This window comes from Neovison vison, chromosome 13 (genome assembly GCF_020171115.1).
Source record: "Neovison vison isolate M4711 chromosome 13, ASM_NN_V1, whole genome shotgun sequence".
Classification (NCBI taxonomy): domain Eukaryota; kingdom Metazoa; phylum Chordata; class Mammalia; order Carnivora; family Mustelidae; genus Neogale; species Neogale vison.
Window position 1 is genome coordinate 93,799,530 of NC_058103.1, and position 20,047 is coordinate 93,819,576.

At 37.5% G+C, this 20,047-nt stretch overlaps 1 protein-coding gene across 4 annotated transcripts in view; it reads right to left on the reverse strand.

Annotated features, from left to right (window-relative positions):
• SLC12A6 (solute carrier family 12 member 6) overlaps window positions 1-20,047 on the reverse strand; it is a 90,880-nt gene that overhangs the window by 44,076 nt on the left and 26,757 nt on the right. For 3 of the 4 annotated variants that reach the window (XM_044230183.1, XM_044230185.1, XM_044230186.1), the window contains exon 2: window positions 2,705-2,749. The exons of the other annotated variant lie outside the window; for it this stretch is intronic. In XM_044230183.1, coding sequence (XP_044086118.1) covers window positions 2,705-2,749 — 45 coding nt within the window. The remainder of the gene's footprint in view (window positions 1-2,704; window positions 2,750-20,047) is intronic. 4 annotated transcript variants of the gene reach the window in all.

The window sequence follows — 20,047 nt, forward strand, 5'->3', positions numbered from 1 at the left end:
AAGGCAGAGTCTTAACCCACTGAGTCACCCAGATGCCCCTGAAATAAATAAAATCTTAAGAAAAAACTCAGAAACTTAAGTCCTTAACAAAGAAAGAGCAGAAAAGGAGTATCAACTCATATTCTGAACCTGTAATAAGCAAACAAGTCAAGTAATTTCCTTACTTTGGACTTTTTGATAGCTTATATTTTCCACAACTGCTTTGCACATACTCAAATAGCAAAAAGTTCAGCAATGTACAAATAAAAAAAAAGTGTCAAATTAACCCTCATGCACCATTGGTGGAAATGTAAATTGGACCAACCACTGTGGAAAACAGTATGGAGGTTCCTCAAAAAATTAAAACTAGAATTACCATATGATCAAACGATTCTACTATTGAATATTTACCCAAAGAAAATTAATTTGAAAAGACATATGTATCTCTGTGTTTATTACAACAATATTTATTTTCAACAGCCAAACTACAGAAGCGATGCAATTGTCCATCGACAAATGAACAGAAAAATTGTGGTATTATATGCACAATGAAATATTCAGCCATAAAAAAGAATGAGGTCTTGCCACCCAACAACATTGGTGGACCTAGAGGACATTAGAATAAGTGAAGTCAGGCAAAGAAAGACAAATATCTCATGATTTCACTTACAAGTTGTATATAAAAAGAAAATAGGAGCACCTGGATGACTCAGTTGGTTAGGCAAAAAACTCTTTATTTTGGCTCAGGTCATGACCTTAGGGCTGTGAGACTGAGCCCCATGTCCCAGTGTGGGGTCTGCTTAGGATTCTCTCTCAAAAAACAGAAACAAGGGGCGCCTGGGTGGTCAGTGGGTTAAAGCCTCTGCCTTCGGCTCAGGTCATGATTCCAGGGTCCTGGGATGGAGCCCTGTATTGGGCTCTCTGCTCAGTGGGGAGCCTGCTTCCTCCTCTCTTTCCCTGCCTGTCTCTCTGCCTACTTGTGATCTCTGTCAAATAAATAAATAAAATCTTAAAAAAAAAAAACAGAAACAAAACAAACAAAAAGGATTCTTCTCTCTCCCTCCCTTTGCCCCTCCCATCAAAAAAGAAAAAACAAACAAACAAACAAACAAACAAAACAACCCTTAAATACAAAGAGCAAACTGGTGGGTTGCAGAGAGAAGGTGAGTGGGTGGGATGGGTGAGAAAAAAGGGGTTATAAATTTGTGAAGTTGAATCACTATGTTGTACACTTGAAACTAATGTAACATTGCAATATGAACTATAAATAAATTTTCTTAATTTTTAATAGAAAAAAAAGATATAAACTCCCAGTTATAAAATAAGTTAGTCATGGAGATGAAAAGTACAGCATGGGGAATATAGTCAATAATACTGTAGTAATGCTATGTGGTGATAGATGGTGACTACTTATCCTGGTAAGAGTACTGTCCAATCAATATAGTGTACAACTAATATAACACTACTGTATGTTAATTATACTCCAGTAAAAACAAAAACAAAAACACACAACAAAAAAAAAATAAGACTCAAATCAAAAGCCATACACACAAAATGGCTGTTAATATATTGAAAAGCACTTAATGGAGATGCTATCTTCACCTCTTAGAGAAAGAAAAAATTGAAGATTGGCATCTGCTTTTTATGGTAAGGATGTATCTTTCTGAAGATATGTATACCCTCTGACCAAGGAATTCTGTTAGGAATTTTTCCTTCAAATATACTGGCAATGAGAATGCAAGAATATATGTACAAGATGTTCACTGTAACATAATTTTTAAAAGTAAAACACCTTGAAATAAGTAGTCAAGAATAGGAAACTGGCTGTGTAAAGTTAGAACACAGGAATACAGGGACTATTATTCTTCAACAAACAAAGGAATAGGCAAATCTTTATGTATTGAAACGATGTGTCTAAGATAAAATGTTAAGTGAAAGAAAAGAAGCTGGAGTTTGCAGAGTATAATCCCATGGACAGAAAAAAGAAAGAAGATAGTCATATATAATAAGAAAATGTATAAATAAAAATTTCTAAAAGAATTCCCCAGTTAGTGAGGTGAAGTGGTAGGGAGAAGAGACACTTTAAAGGACTTTACTTTCCTTACATATACTTTTTGTATTGTCTGAAATCCTCACCAGAGCATGTTTTATTTCTATATTTTAAAATTTGTAAGTTCTGAGATGTTGTGCAATTCCTGTTAAATTACTGAAATTTAAAATATGTGATCCCTAGAAGAAAGAAATTTATTTCCATCACTTATTTAACAGATAAAGAACTGGAACATCTACTTCTACATCTTTCTTAAGCTCTTGCTATCCATGAAGTACTTTCAGTAATTAAAAAATAAGGGTGATTAAAAGACCAAGAAAAATAATAAAAAGGACAAAGTAGCTACAAAGCCCAAGATATGATAGAGTATTATAGTATCTTCTTGACAAAACTATCTTGGGACAAAGAAGCTCTAATTCTTACAGATTTTATTTTTAAAAACAGATTCTATAAATTACTTTTAAATGTACTACATTGAGTCTTAATAATAAATTGCAGAAGTAGTTTCCTAAAACTTACCAAGTTGGGAATGCAAACAGCAGGAAAAAAAGTTGAGGAGTGGAAAGCAGAAAAGGAGGGGATAGAAAATAGAATTAGAAGTGGGAGTAATGTCTGTTAGTATAGGCAGGAAAAGGGTGACTTTAGTGAAAGTCAATCCCCACAGTAATACTATACCTAACAGCTGGCTGTGTTCCCCTGTGATGGAGTTCTGACTCGGGTCTGAAAAACAAACAATTGAAAAGAAAAGAAAAAAATGAATGACCAAAACAAATAATTTCTTAAAAATCAGCAACAAAAGTAAATGAAGGAAATAGGCAAAAAAAAAAAAGTTTTTTAACGCTCAAAAAACATTAATAAAAGGATAATATAAATAGAATAAACTATTATAAAAAATCACACAGCTTTTTTGAAAAGCTAAGCAACAGAATTACCATGTGACCCAGCAATTCCACTTGTAGGCATATACTCAAAAGAACTGAAAACAGGGATGCAGAACACTTGTATGACAATGTACATCCAAGCATTATTTACAACAGCCAAAAGGTGGAAACAACCAAGTGTCCTTCAACAGATAAATGGAAAAACAATAATGCGATATGAACATACAATGGGATATTATTCAGTCATAAAAAGAAAATGCTACCATATGGATGAACCTTGAAAATAAGCCAGAAGCAGGACAAATTTTATATAATTGCATTTAAATGAAATTTTGAGAAAAAAATAAATTAAAAAGATAATCACACAAATTTGATCAAGCAAAACAAGTTCAATAAAGTAGAATGATTTGGGGCTTACCACATGGATTACATTTTCTCTTTAATGCCAAAGAAACATATGGCCATAGCAGCTCAAAGTCAAGACATAAGTAAAGAACTCATTACTACCAGCAGATATGTTCTGATTGGACTTCATGATAAAATTACTAACCTGGCTTTTATAAATATCTACTACTTCTAATCTATAATAAAATTAGTGGCAATAAGCCGAGTTCCTAATGCAAGAGATATTGACAATCATCATTTAACAACCAACCACATGGTTATTTTAAAGGTTTGAAAACCATTAAGGGCTAAATATGGAAAAGACTTTGAACTCCAATTTCCTCAAAGATTAAGTCACTTGAGATACTGAGGATTACATCTGGTTTCCCTGAATGTGTCTGGGCCACAAAAGTAATTTTAGACAAGGGGGTCTGTGAACAATGGGGAGAAGGTTGCAACTTTATTTTCACTAACCTGTAACTGAAGTTTAGTATTTTCTCCAAGTATGACATCAGAAACAAACTACATAAAAGTACCTGTGCTTTGTCAACAATAAGTACAATTTTTCATTTCACACTGTAATTGTTATATATATATATATATATATATCTTAATCCCATTTAAGTGCAATACTACTTTGAAATTATGGTAGTAATTAAAAGGCTGCTAGGTCTTCTTCACTGTACTGATAAAAAAAGCACTTATAGGGGTGCCTGGGTGGCTCAGTGGGTTATGATCTGCCTTCGGCTCGGGTCATGATCTCAGGGTCCTGGGATCGAGCCCCGCATCGGGATCTCTGCTCGGCAGGGAGCCTGCTTCTTCCTCTCTCTCTGCCTGCCTCTCTGCCTACTTGTGATCTCTGTCAAATAAATAAATAAAATCTTAAAAAAAAAAACACAGTTTCAGAACCAGAATAACTATGGTCATCATCTAGCTCTACTCTACTGATTCCAAAGGAAAAGCTTGAGAAATTACCAGCACCATCTATTTTCCCCCTAAAATATCATCAACAATCCTTTTTAAGATTATGATTCTCAGACACTGTCATTAATGGGAACACCTCTTATGTATGTTGGGATGGGGCAAAGCTTAGAATCTCTCAATATTTACAATTGAGGGGTGGTTGGTTAAGCATCTGCCTTCAGCTCAGGTTATGATTCCGTGGTCCTGGGATCTAGCCCCACATCAGGCTCCCTGCTCAGTGTGGAGTTTGCTTCTTTCCCACCCTCTGCGCCTCACCTTGCTAGTGCTTTTGCTTGCTCTCTCTCACAGATGAAGAAATAAAAAATCTTTAAAGAATATTTATAGTTCAGAAGATGAATGCTGTTAGTAAGTGGCCAAAGACATGGCACACTACTGTCAAAAGAGAAAGCTTAGAGAGATAATCTTAGGCTTTGGGGACCTATCTTCATGTTTCTTGGTACTCTGAATTCTAACTTTTTTGTCCTGAAATGAAAAAGAGCCTAGGGGTACCTGGGTGGCTCAGTTGGTTAAGCCTCTGCCTTCCGCTCAGGTCATGGTCTCAGGGCCTGGGATCAAGCCCGACATCAGGCTCTCTGCTCAGTGGGGAGCCTGCTTCTCCTCTCTCTCTGCCTACTTGTGATCTCTGTCAAATAAATAAAATCTTAAAAAAGAAAAGAAAAGAAAAGAAAAATAGCCTAAAACAAGTTATTTGGAATTGCCAGGGAATCTATGAGTAAAAATAGAAGACCATATCAGATAACTTGGGCAGAACAGATATGATTTTAGATGGGGAAATACAAACAATTTTTCTCTTACAAATTACCTCCTTCTATACCATATACTCTCTTGCCTTCTAAGCTGTGTGCACATGCCATACATGCATTTTCTATGCAGGCCAGGCCTCTTCCTTTGAATACCCTCCATGTTTGAGCTGAGTAGAAATTACTCTTTGTGTAGTTCCCTGCAAATTCAACTTGGATTTCTGTTTTTCATTTTTTTATTATTGAAGGAACGTAGGGCAACCTTTACCTAATACTTCTTTGGTAATTTGAAGACTAATCTCAAGTACTTCACCAGTACTTCACTGATACACATAAAACCCAAAACAAGGGCAGATCTAGGAGTAAACAGATTCAGAATCCACGAGAATGAAATTAGCCATGCCTATAAAAATCACAGTTGGTAAATGGGTTTAAGTTGAGGGGTGTTTCTGGATATGCAGTCCAAACTGTGTAATCAACATGATAATACTGCTCTGAGATATGTCTGTTATGTCCTCTGTCTATAGTCTAACGTCTGAACTCTCCCATTTAACATTTTTCCTGCTATGTCACTGGTGAGGGCACACCCAAGTTTGCCAAAGACTGGGAGTTGTCCTAAACATTACTCAAAATGACATTTATTTTAACCAAATTACTTCCTGTAATAGAAACAACTTGCCAATAATATGACTATTTTTACCTTTGATGGCCTTTATAAACTAAGCTACTCACAGGTTACAACTCAAAAGGTTATACCAGGTTATACTCAAAAGCCTTTGATACACCATCAGTCAAAAATGGTAGTTCAAATAAAAGCATGTACCTTTTCACATGTAAATACAATCAGAAAAATGACCTGAAAGTATTTCCTTGTTATAGAAATGATATAGTAGTTGGGTATTTACCCTAAAGATACAAACGTGATCCGAAGGGGCACATGCACCCAAATGTTTATAGCAGCAATGTCTACAATAGCCAAACTATGGAAAGAACCAAGATGTCCATCAACAGATGAATGAATAAAGACTGGTATATACACAATGGAATACTATGCAGCCATCAAAAGAAATGAAATCTTGCCACTTGCAACGACGTGGATGGAACTAGAGCATATCATGCTTAGCGAAATAAGTCAATCAGAGAAAGACAACTATCATATGATCTCCCTGATATGAGGAAGTGGAGATGCAACATGGGGGGTTAAGGGGGTAGGAGAAGAATAAATGAAACAAGATGGGATTGGCAGGGAGACAAACCACAAGTGACTCTTAATCTCACAAAACAAACTGAGGGCTGCTGGGGGAGGCAGGTTGGGGGAAAGGGGGTGGGGTTATGGACACTGGGGAGGGTATGTGCTATGGTGAGCGCTGTTAAGTGTGTAAACCTGGTGATTCACATACCTGTACCCCGGAGGATAAAAATATATTACATGTTTGTAAAAAATAAAAAATTAAAAAGAAAAAAAAAGAAATGATATAGTAGTTTTATAAATGGGCACTTTCTCAGTATATTTCATTTATCCTGGGTAAATGGTAAAGAATGGAGATTTTATTTAGTTTCTTGTCATGTGCCTTGGAGAATAGAGAGAAAAATCATTGTGGGTGGTACCAGCTTGCAAAATTGCCTCTGTAAATAGTTTTTCTGAAGAGCCTTATTATCTCCCTTAGTTTTGCCCATAGCAATAAACTTTTTCTGAATCTCCTTTGCTAATTACTTCATCTACCATTCTTGGTAGAAAATTTGAAGCAAATAAAGGCTAGCTTGTACCTTGCATCTGAAATTCAGCGTAGCAGGTTTTAGTCTTCATTAAAGATAGTATCAGTAATTTCATTAAGTAACACAATCAATAGTGGAAACTGTTAGGCCTAATTATCTAGAAAAAGTAGGCATGATCAAGTGCATATGCATGAGGACAAGAGGCTCATTATAGTCTATTTTATCTAGACATACCTTGAATACAAGGATACAAAATACGTGAAATCACTAGTCTTAACACATTCCTAATTCTCTGGTCTCCAACTTTTAAAAAACCAAAGTAACATTATGATAAGAAACCCTTCTGACTCAGAATTAGGCAAAGTGGATCAAAAATGGAATCAAAGATAATTACGCTAACATTCACACTTACTAGATTCTGCCTTTCTATATGGGTACCTATTATAGTGGGAAACCCAAGAAGGAAAACAAACTGAAAGAAGGTAAAATCTGAAAAAGCCTATCTTCTTTATATACATTTCAAACTTACTGCAATGAGACCAGAAAGACCTAGAAAAATTTACATGTAATTAATTGGGTTTAAATAAAGAAGTGGGTGAAAAACACAAGGCAAATGTAGGCAAAATAATTTATCTGTGAGATGGAAATGTAAAGCGATGCATACAGAAGTTAATAAATCATTAGTTTTTTATATTTCTAGCCCACCCAACAATAGAGAATCAAAAGATACTTATCTGAATTTTTATTATAGTAAGAACATATTTTTTAAAAGATACATAGAATATGCTTCTGCCAAAAAACCATAATTTCTGTTAGGATTCTATCTAGTCCAAACCATCAGTCATGCAAGTGATTTGTGTAGACAGCCAATCATGGAGAGAATAAGCTATTGCAGTTGTGAACCAAGTACTGTATTTCTTGTACCACGCATTTTCTTCAGTATGTTAATAGATATTTGGTGAGAAAATGATTTGGGGGAGGGTTGGTAAACAAACTTGGCAAATATATTTAACACTCAAGTAAATTCCTATAATGTTTAATTTCTCAGACCCTTTAATATGCTAATGGCTGCCTAACTAATCTCCTAAAGAATACAGTATTTGGCATTCTTAAATATATCAGAAGACATAAATCATTCATGACCACACATCTTATGTAATCAGTGTTCCACTGTATACACTCTGGGAAATGTCCAACAAATTCATTTCAGTATACCAGGGTTAAATAACTCTCTGAATCATCACTGCCATTTACTTATTCCTTTCACTTAGCAATTTTACTATTAAGCCAGTATTCTCCAAATTTGCCGAGTCAAAAGAATCATCTGGAGTTATTTGTTAAACTACAAATTCCTGGATCATATAACTAGCCCTAATTGACTTGATCTCATGGAAAAAGCCTGAGATTTTGCTGTTTATAAAGTGCCCAGATGATTATTCTAAATCTTCATTCACTGATTCACCTAAATGAGTGATTAAGAAGACTCAGACATTGTTCTAGGTGCTAGGGATAGAGCAACAAATACACAAGACAAATTTCCTGTTCTCATGCAGATATGGGGAGATAAATAATAAAAGAAAAATGGGGCACCTGCGTGTCTGCCTTTGGCTCAGGTCATGATTCCAGGGTCCTGGGATCAAGCCCCACATTGAGTCCCACATCGGGCTTCCTGTTCTGCAGGAAGCCTGCTTCTCCCTCTCCCACTCCCTCTGCTTGTATTCCCTCTCTTACTGTCTCTCTCTCTGCCAAATAAATAGATAAAACCTTAAAAAAATGAAAGAAAATTAATAATCAAAATTATTTTCTTTATAAAATTTATCATAAACCAAAATTAAGTGACTAGGGAAGCTATTTTGGATTGGGTGGACAGTAAAGGCCTTTCTGAGGAGGTAACCTTTATGATGAGACTTGCATGTAAAGAAGGCAGACATGTGAGGATCTTGAAGAGGACTGATCAGGGCTGAGAAGTAGCCACACAAAGACCTTAAGATGGGAATAACCTTGGCATGTTTAGGAAATATTAATGTGGCTAAAGCACAATGAGGAAGAAAGCAGTTTAAAAAAAAGTTCTCAAACTAGGTAGAAGATACCTGCTTGTAGTATTGCAGACCATGGTGAAGAGTGGAAATTTTACTATGAAAGGGAGGTGACAAAACTGGAAGGTTTTAAAAGCCCCAAGACAGGTCTGATTAACTCTTCAGTTAATGGTTGAAGGATGCACTGTGGAAGGAGGAAGAGCAGAAACAGGGGAAACAATTAGGAGTCTACTGCAGGAATCTTAGGAAGACATGGAAATGGCTGTACTGAAGATGGTGAAATCCATGGTGGAGAGAGTGATGAGATCTTCCACAATGAGAATTGTTGAGCTTGTCTTCAGAGGCCATGTCCATGTTACTCTAAATGTGTAGTTCTTTTCATTCACTTACTCAATAAAATTTTTTGAGCACCTTAAGTACTATTCTAATTACCAGAAATGCAGTAGCAAAACCCCTGCCACTAAAGAGCTCACATGATCAAAACGCAACATATATGTCAAGAGTGATGAGTTCTAAAACATATCGAGAAGCAGAATAAGAGAATGGAAGGATTAGTGGGGGCATGGTTTGCGTGCTAGTTTAGATGCTGAGTCTAAAAAATGTCTCTCAGATGTGGTACTTGACCAGAAACCCGAAGTGAGGTAGCTAGCCATAGAAATATCTGTAGGAAGAACATTCCAGGCAGAGGGAATGGTTGGTGCAATGACCCTGAAGCAGGTGCATGTCCTTGTAGGACACAGTGGGGTCTTGTGGGACATAGTGAGGACTTTGGGTTTTACTTTCAGTGAGCTCAGAAGCCACTGGAAGGTTCTGATTTAAATTTTAACATGCTCAATCTAGCTGTTGTCTGGAGAATAAACTGCAGGAGGCAAGTGAGAAAGTAGGACACAGAAGGCTTTTGTAATGGCCCAAGGAAAGGTAATGGATACGGTCTGAAGTACCAGAGCTGGTGAGTAGAGTTCACAGGCTGGGTTCACAAAGTTGGCACACTGACTGACTGGAGGTAGTGGGGGTGGGGTGCAGAGAAACAAGTTAAAGTTCTTTCCAAGAGCAATTAGACACACAGGGTTGCTGTTTCCTGAGTGTGGGAGGCTGGGAGAAGAGTGATGATGGTGATGATGAATGGAGTGGGGAGAGGGGGCACACTGTGACAGCTGTGCAGCCGTCCTGGAGCAAATGTGAGGCACAATGAAAAGAGAACACAGGATCTGGAAGCAGATGAAGCTCAGCTGAGATCCTAGCTTTATATATGCTATTTGTGTAACTCTGCAAAAATGTTTTAATATTTCTTAGCCTTATTTACTATCTATGCAACAAGAATAATACTACACCACAGAAAATTATTGTGAGGATTAGATATGGTAGATACTCAGTAAAAGGTAACTGTTAAGAAAACTGAGATGAGGGACGCCTGGGTGGCGCAGTTGGTTGGACGACTGCCTTCGGCTCAGGGCGTGATCCTGGAGTCCCGGGATCGAGTCCCACATCGGGCTCCCAGCTCCATGGGGAGTCTGCTTCGCTCTCCGACCTTCTCCTCGCTCATGCTCTCTCTCACTGTCTCTCTCTCTCAAATAAATTAAAAAAAAAAAAAAAATCTTAAAAAAAAAAAAAAAGAAAAGAAAACTGAGATGACCCATGGAATGATCCTTAAGAAAAATAATAAAAACTTAGTGTTGCAAATAATCATGATTAAATTAGAATTTAAGTAGCAAGAGATTTTTTTTTAGAACTTTAAACATTTTGAAGTACAAAAGTACTTAAGAAGTAATATGGGAGTACAGAAGTAATATGGGTGAATCTTTGGATTGGTATACACATTGATTAAAACTGTACAGTCATGTGACACTAATACTTTAAGTCACCCATCTTATTTTGAAATTTGATACATTGATAGTTTGGACTAAATATGCAATAACATATGATTTGGGACTTTCTGATAAAATAATTACAATAGTAATTGTCCAGGAGTATCTGTATTATATTCCCAACACAAGTTTATTAATGACTCCTATTCAAATAAACAAGAACTTAATTCAGTAAGTTTTAAATACACCAAAAGCTGTGTTGGATACTGCAAAAAATAAAATAATGAGAATAAGGTATTTCCTGACATTAAGAAGCTCACAAGGGGCGCCTGTGTGGCTCAGTTGGTTGAGCAGCTGCCTTCGGCTCAGGTCATGATCCTGGACTTCCAGCATCGAGTCACATCGGGCTCCCAGCTCCTTGGGGAGTCTGTTTCTCCCTCTGACCTCCTCCTTTCTCATGCTCTCTCTCACTCATTAAAAAAAAAAAAGAAGAAGCTCACAAACTAGGGGTGCATGGGTGGCTCAGATGGTTGAGCATCTGCCTTCGGCTCAGGTCATGATCTCCAGGTCCTGGGATCCAGCCCCACATCAAGCCCCATGTCGAGCTCCTGGCTCAGCAAGGAGTCTGGGAGTCTGCTTCTCCCTCTCCCTCTGCCTCTCCAACAGATTGTACTCTCTCTCTCTCTCTCAAATGAATAATAATTTTTTTTCAAATGAATAATAATTTTAAAAAGACTCACAAATTAGTTGAAGAGCCAAATTCAATTTAAGATACTAAAAATGAATGGTAGTAATAATGGCATTTTATGTTTAATAACATTTTACAGTTTTAAAAATACTTTCACATACTTCATTTGATTCCCATGATAACTCTGTGATATAGGTAGGACATTTATAAAGAAGCTAAAGCTAAGTTAGAAATGAAAATTTGGTACAGAAACTAAGTTAGGTTCAATGGCTTGGCCAGGATATACTGTCAGTAAGTTAGGTTCAATGGCTTGGCCAGGATATACTGTCAGTAAATTTCAAAGACTGGCTTGAACCTGAATTCGGATTTTCTATTACATTATGCTGGTCATAAAAAGTAGGTATAAGAATGAATATTAGTAATATAATTAACTCTCCATTATCCAGGAAAATAAATTAGGAAATTACAACAAGATATTTATAAAATAATTAAATTACAAATCAAGAAAATAATGTTTGGAACTAACAGTGATCAGTAAAAACACCACTTATGGGATGCCTGGGTGGCTTAGTCAGTTAAGTGTCAGCCCTCAGCTCTGGTCATGATACCAGGGTCCTGGGATTGAATCCTACATTGGGATCCTTGTTCAGAGAACACTACTTCTCTGTCTGCTGCTCCCCTGCTTTTGCTCTCTCTCTTTGACAAATAAATAAATAAAATCTTAAAAAAAAAGAACAAAAAAAACCCACACCACTTATCCCAGTAAGATGCACTGCCTCCCCTTGATCTTTTTTTAACAGGCTAAGAGCCTCTGCTTGGCAACAGTATCTAGCAAGATTAATACCATTTATATTACATCTATTTTTAGTTTATTCTCTATTTATGGAGTGGCAAGCACGCTGGTATTTCATTTAGTGATAAAGCTCCTTTCAGTGATTCAATTTAAGAAAAAAATATTAAACGCAAAGATGATATATAAAAATGGAAAGATCATAAAGGCAGTCTCTAAATGACTTCAATTTAGAGCACATGCCCTACTATCATCATACCAAATCTGCACAGCAAACCTGTGAGGAGGAAATTTTCCTATGTTCCAGAAGAAACTAGCTCAGAGGAAGCTGAAAGGATTTGCCGAAGGTGATAGAGCCAATAACCTGTGGTTCTGCCTTTAGTGCTGTTAAGGGTCCAAAGGAGAGGAGCAACATGGATAGAGGCATACGCGCTTTAAGTAGGAACTTTTAAAAACCTTAAAAATCATAGAGAACTCAAAATCACAGGAGCAGAATAAACATGGCACAGGTCCGGAATGGTTTGCTTAGAAGACTAGGGTCATATTAACAAAAGTCTCAGAGTCTAAAGCAGATGGAAAACAACTGAAATTCTCTACATGGAAGTCTAAAAACAAAAGCAGTGTTTCAGGCCAGGAAACAAGTGCAATATGCAAAATGAAATGAATGCCAGAGTTATTAGACACAGGCAGCCATAATCATTATTAGACTGCTGTAAAGGATCCATGTGCTAACAACCACCTCTAATATGGTCTGTAGGATTATTATTAATTCATCTGATATTCTGAATGCCTACCATGTGTCAGGTACTGTGCTAGGCACTACAGATACTGAAAGAGTTACCCTTTCTTCTCAAGAAGTTTGGAGAGGAATTATACAATTATGAAACAATAAAATTAATTGTTACAGTATAGGTACAAATATTGTGGGAATCAAAAAGGAAAGAAAATAAAATAAAGCAGTCAGGAATGGTATCAAGGAATAACTGAGTCAAATCTTGAAGGATGGCTAGTTTATCAAAAAGAAGAAAGGGTGGGTCGCCTGGGTGGCTCAGTGGGTTAAAGCCAAGGGATCCAAACAAGTAAACCAGTGTCTGCGATAGGTGTTTAATCCCTTAGCTTCTGCTACCACCAGTATCCCCATGCCCCGCCTGGGAATTCACAGTAGGAACGGAGGCAGAACCTACAAGGAAAGTCGTTTCCTTTTCTTAGAGGGACTTGAACCAGTACCCACATATGATGCCTGGATATAAGTAAGTGAGAATGATCATATCTTCACAGAGTTGTTGGGAACTCCTGGCATTGTCATTAGAAGACCTTTGAAAGTGTTTTTTTAAACAATGAAGCAACCTAATAAAGACAGAATTTAGTATTATTAATATGAAGGGAAATAAAGGATTGTTTGAAGTTGGGAGAATTGGTGACAGGGAGAATAATTGAGCTATTTCAGTGGTCCAGGCTGGAAAGGACAAGAATCTAAACGCTGGCAGTGCGGTAGGAAAGAAGAGATGGGTATAGAAGCCACAATTGACTGGATTTCATGAATGAGGGAAGGGAAAGAATCAAAAGTTGGAAACACATATGCTGACTGGTTCTTATTACGCATTTTTTTTTAATCAATGACAAATTCTTTGTTCCTATCAATTTAAGTATATGTTATATATTAGGTACAATGTAGTTGTATGTATTATACTATAGACCAATATATAATATTACATTATATATCATTATATATTGGTTGTAATATATACCAGGTATTGTATAAAGGTGTATTATTAGATGTAGTAATTCCTATTATATCTCTCAAATTTCTCCATTAGCTATGTCCTGACTGTAAATCCCTCTGTTTAGAATGTCTCCCCTTCTCCATTTCTCTTACCCTTCTTCTTTTTTTAAAAAAAATATTTTATTTATTTATTTGACAGACAGCACAAGTCAGCAGAGAGGCAGGCAAAGAGAGACAAGGAAGCAGGCTCCCTGCTGAGCAGAGAGCCCAATGCGGGGCTTGATCCCAGGACCCTGGGATCATAACCTGAGCCAAAGGCAGATCCTTAGCAACTAAGCCACCCAGGCACCCCTTAAGGAGACTGTTAAGTTGGAATTCTAGATCATGAATGAACATGTATGACCTGCTAAGCAGAATCAACTTTATTCTGCAAGGAAAGGGGAGACAATACAGTATTTTAAATGGGGGAGTAAAAGGATGAGATTTATATTTGAGAAAAATTCCTCTAGGTGCTACTATAAGGGTGGCTTTAGGAGGCTAGACAAGAAGTAACAATAAACTATCCTCAACTAATGTAGTAGCAGTGAGGATGGGGAGAAGAGGGCAGATATGAGAAATATTTTGAAGACTAAACAGTCAACAAGTGGTGCAAGAGAGGGAAAGAGAGGCAAAGAAAGGGATGTTGGAGTGTTTTACTACAGTGAAGGGAAAGAGCCAATACAGAAAACACAGGAGAGGCGGGCAAGAAAAGCTCTAGAGCACAGGTGTACAGGTGTGTTACCTAAGAAGGATGAAGGTAAAGGACAGGTGTCAATATGGGTGTTGGGAAGAGGTGTTTTGAAATTGAAGTTTACTCTGAGAAGTATAACTTCAGTCATGTGCTAAATATAAGCGAATGGGGGGGACTGGGGGCTTAACAAACATTTTAAGTTTTATGAGAAACTGAAAGGAGGCTAACTGGGATGACTCAGAAGGATTTCTGAATAGTGTTAACAGTACAGTTGAAGTTGGAAATGAATTTTTGGTGGCACCAATTTTCTTTTTTTTTTTTTTTTTTTAAAGATTTTATTTATTTATTTGACAGAGAGAAATCACAAGTAGATGGAGAGGCAGGCAGAGAGAGAGAGAGAGGGAAGCAGGCTCCCTGCTGAGCAGAGAGCCCGATACGGGACTCGATCCCAGGACCCTGCGATCATGACCTGAGCCGAAGGCAGCGGCCTAACCCACTGAGCCACCCAGGCGCCCCGGTGGCACCAATTTTCATAGCTGTGAGATAACCACCCCTGTGTCCCTACCACAGCAACACAGCTGCCAAGACTGAGAAATAAAGGAAGAAGTAAATGTAAAAAAAAATTGTTTAAAGAAAAGAGAATGAGGGGCGCCTGGGTGGCTCAGTGGTTAAAGCCTCTGCCTTTGACTCAGGTCATGGTCCTGGGGTCCTGGAATCAAGTCCCATATTAGGCTCCCTGCTCAGAAGGAAGCCTGCTTCTCCTCCTCCGTCTCCCACTCCTCCTGCTTGTTTATGCATTCTTTCTCTCTCTGAAAAATGAACAGATAACATCTTAAAAAAAAAAAAGAAAGAAAGAAAAGAGAATAAGAGGAAGCCCAGTAAGTCAACCCATGGGAGGTGGGGTGGGCAGGGTCAAGGTCCTATCTGCCATTTTAAGTGCTTTGAGGGCCAGAACTTTGTCTTAGTGTTGCTGTGACAATCATAGCTCTTTGCAACATAGCAGTAGCTTGTACATGATATAAATACTCAGTGTATGCTTGTTAATTGATGGATGATGAACTAAAGAAAAATACCCAGAGATAGAAATTCAGGACTAGTTTCAATAAAAAGTTAATAATGGAAATAAAAATTTTAAAGCCATCATCAAAACACAAAATTGAAGATAAAAGGAAAAACTTTCCTAGAAGTCAGTGTAAAGAGAGAGGAACTGAGATCAGGTCCTGGAAATAATAGTGAGTAGAACAAAGTGCAAACACAGAAAGAAACAGAAAAAAAATCATTGAAAGAACTATGACAGTACGGCTGTCATGTCAAATTTCCCCAATAAAACCAGACACTAAAAGGGTAAGAAGAGTAGTAAAGGCAGAAAGTAGTAAAAATGCAGAGTCAATGGGATCAGAGAACACTATACACAAATCCTGAAAAAAATGATGAGAATTCACTTAGCAATCTTCCTTCTGATCCATCAGATTTGTCTTGAAGAAAAGGTGACAAGACAATAGCAGCCAGCAGGCAAGTAGCTGAAGCTGGAGCAGACCAAGAACCCAGGACTAGTCATGAGTCTTATCTAGGCCACTCAATCCTGACTCTTGTAGCAGAAACCCACTGTAGTGTAGGAAGTGGGACAGCCTGATGTTGCCTGATGTGGCCAGATGACAAACTGATGGCACTGGGAGACAATGGGCTCTAGATAGAAGTGGAAGGAGACACTAGGTCATATAGGCAGATCTGTCACCAATGCTGAGTGCTCATGAAAAATATCCTTCAAATTCTGATGCATATGTCAAGTGTATGCATTAAATTAATAGAGCCCCTTGAGGAAACCAGTGCTGTCTAGCAGAGTGTGCCAAGCAAAAGAAGTGTTCTTAGAAGACCACTTTTTTTGGTTTGGAATTCAGATTTGTATAAAGAAATGACATAGGGGCACCTGGGTGGCTCAGTGGATTGAGTCTCTGCCTTTGGCTCAGGTCATGATCTCAGGGATCGAGCCCCAGTCATGGTCCCAGGGTCCTGGGACTGAGCCCTGCATCAGGCTCCCTGCTCTGCGAAAAGCCTGTTTTCCCTCTCTCACTCCCCCTGCTTGTGTTCCCTCTCTCTCTCTGCAAAAAAATAAAATCTTTTAAAAAACTTATTAAGATAGGATTTAAATACTACATAATTCACCCATTAAGTGTTCAATTCAATATTTAATATATTTGCATTGTTGTGCAACTGCCATCACGATCTAATTTTACATTTTGGTCACCATATCCATTAGCAGTCAATCTCCATCTCACTCCCCCACCTTACCCAGTCCAAAGCCACCACTAACCTACTTTCCTTTTTCTAAGTTTGCCTATTCTGGACATCTAATATAAATGGAATTGTATAATAATTTCTTTTGTGACTGGCTTCTTTCACTTCACATAATGTTTTCAAGATTCATTCATATTGTAGGATATATCAGTATTTCACCTGATTTTAGTTTTTATTTATTTTTTTAAATAAATTTTATTTATTTCAGAGAGAGAGAGAGAGAGAGATCATGAGTCAGCAGAGAGGCAGGCAGAGGGGGAGGGAGAAGCAGGCTCCCTGCAGAACAGAGATCCTGATGCAAGGCTTGATCCCAGGACCCTGAGATCATAATCTGAGCCAATGGCAGAGGCTTAACCCACTGAGCTACCCAGGCACCCCAGTATTTCACCTGGTTTTTATTGCCAAATAATATTCCATTATGTGGATTAACATATTTCATGTATATATTCATCAATTAGTGGACATTTGGGTTATTTCTCTATTTTTGGCTACATGTAAATAATGCTACTATGAACATTCCCATACAAGTTTTTGTGTGGACATATATTCTCATTTCTTTTGGGTATATATCTAGGAACAGAATCACTGTGCCATATGGTAAGTCTATTTCTAACTTTTTGAGGAGCTGGCAATCTATTTTCTCAAGTGGTCACACCATTTATGTTCCCACCATAAATATGAGTGCTTCAGTTTTTCCACATCCTTGTCCAACACTTGTAATTGTCCATCTTGTTATTAGAGCCATCCTCATGGATGTGAAGTGGTATCTCACTGTGGTTTTAATGTCCATTTCCCTGATGACTAATGATGTTGAACAACTTTATATGTGCTTACTGGAACTTTTTTTTCTCTCATCTCCATTTGAAAAGCTTTTCCCTCTTTTTCCTCCCATAATTTTGAGGTTTTCCTTTGACTCGTTTAGTACTTCTACATCACTATTACTATTGAATTGTTCCCTGAACTATGTCCCTTTGGTTAACATTTACACAACACATTCCCAGGAGAGTCTGTCATTTCCTACTATTTCTATTTCTTTCCCCGCTGTGATCTCTCTTCCACCCCATTTATTTGGTGAAAAACCTTTCTTCTTCTTATTATTATTATCTTATAAATATTCTCAGAATATTTAAGGGGTTAAGTAGTAACATATTCTCTATGTAACATGCATCTCACTTGTGGAGATATCTTCACTACAAATAAGGATTTGGTAATCTGTGGATACTCTTCCACTGTCTCCTAATTTCCAGTGCCATGGATTAGAATTATGATATCAGTCTGACACTTTGTAGATAATATCCTGTTTTATCTGGACACCTCCAAGATGAATCCTTATAGTTTAAAAAATTTACCAGAATAACCCTAAGTTTGAGTTTTTCATCACTGATCTTCCCTGGAACTTCTTTCTGCACACTGAAGTCTTTACCTCAGTAATTTTTTTCTATTCATTTAATTATTGCTTCTTTTACATTTGTTTCTTTTTCTGGAACTTGTATTAGCCACATTGGGTGCCCTGAATCTACACTCCCAGTCTCTTTTTTTCAATTTCTTTGTAATTTTGGCTCTGTGCTTTGAAATATTTCTTCCACTAGATCTGCCAGGCCAATAAATGATCACATATTCATTCCTTTATTCAATTACTATGCACTGCATGCTTATTATGTGCCAAGAAAGTGTTCTAGGCGTTGGGTGTTGACAAGAGATTAGCAGTGTATATAGAAGAAAAAGTTCCTGCCCTTACAGTGCTAACATTTTAATGGAGATAGTATATTTTTTTAAAAAAGTTTTTATAAAAAATAAAAATAAAAATAAAAAATAAAAAAGTGTTTATACATGGATTGGGAGTCAGACAGTATTAAGTATTTAGCTGGGAAATTACATTTTTTTGCTCTATAAACTTTTTTTGCACTTCACTTGAACTTCCTTAAATACTTCTGTTATTTATTATTTTCATATTCAAGTTACTGTCTCCTTCAGCATTTCTATTTAGCTACCCTACCACACTGTTTATTCTAAGTGATCTTTCTCTTTCTGGTTGCCTGGCTTCCCAACATGGGCTCTTCTCCTTTATTATCTCAGAGGGGCTTAGGTTTCATTGACAAAGTACCACAAGTGAGTGGGAGCAGTCTCCAGAGAATGAAGAGACAAAGCAGGCGTAATGCCCGTAGGTGGGCAGTCCAGTGGGCAAGCCTTATACAGGCCCACGAGGAAGCCTCCCAGTGTTCAGGTCACATTACATCTCCCAGCCTCAGAAACAGAGCTATCAGTCCCCTGGCTCTTTTCCTTTCTTCTCTCCTCCAAGAGTCCATGGATCTATACCAAGCCAAGCTCTTTCCTGGATCTGCCATTGTTATCCTCATCCAAGGCTCTTGTCCGGCCCCTGAGGAACAAGTCCTGTGCCATCTCTCACTAACAGATCACCCACAGAGCCCAGGGCTCACTTGCACCTAACTGGTCACTGGATCCAGGGGCCATCTGGCTCACATAAGGCTGGAATAAGGAATAATTATGTGGAATAAGGGTCAAATAAGGCAGGTTGGAATCAGGAACAGAGGGATGGTGGGATTTCACCTTCCCAGAACCTCCTCTGAAAAGTACATTTTGTTTACAGACTAATACTAAAAACACTCAAATCCTGGCAAATAGGTCAAAAAATTAAAAAGCCTCTGTTAAGTCCAAATATCTGTGGGTTCTATCATTTTCAACTATTGCCCTTAATGCTAAGCTCTGAGAGAGAAGGAAGATCTTAATGTTACTTGGACTTAAAGGATATTGACTAGATGGAGGAATGAATCATAAAATAACTATGTTACATAAAGGAAGTCAGACAAAGGAGAGTACATTCTCTATTATTCCATTCATATAGAATTCTAGGAAATGCAAACTCATGTATAGTGACAGAAAGCAGATCAGTGGTTGCCTGGAGACCAAGGAATTAGGTGAGTGGGTTACAAAAGGGTACAAGGAAACTTTTGGAGACAATGGAAATGTTCATTATCTTGATTATGATAACTGTTTCAGGGGTATATACAGATGTCAAATTCATCAAAATGTATACTTTAAATATGTGCAATCTATTTTATATCAGCTATACTTCCATAAAACTTTATTATAATTTTTTATTTTTTATTAACATATATTATTAGCCCCAGGGGTATAGGTCTGCGAATCGCCAGGTTTACACACTTCATAGCACATAATTTCCCCAATGTCCATAACCCCACTACCCTCTCCCTACCCCCCTACTTT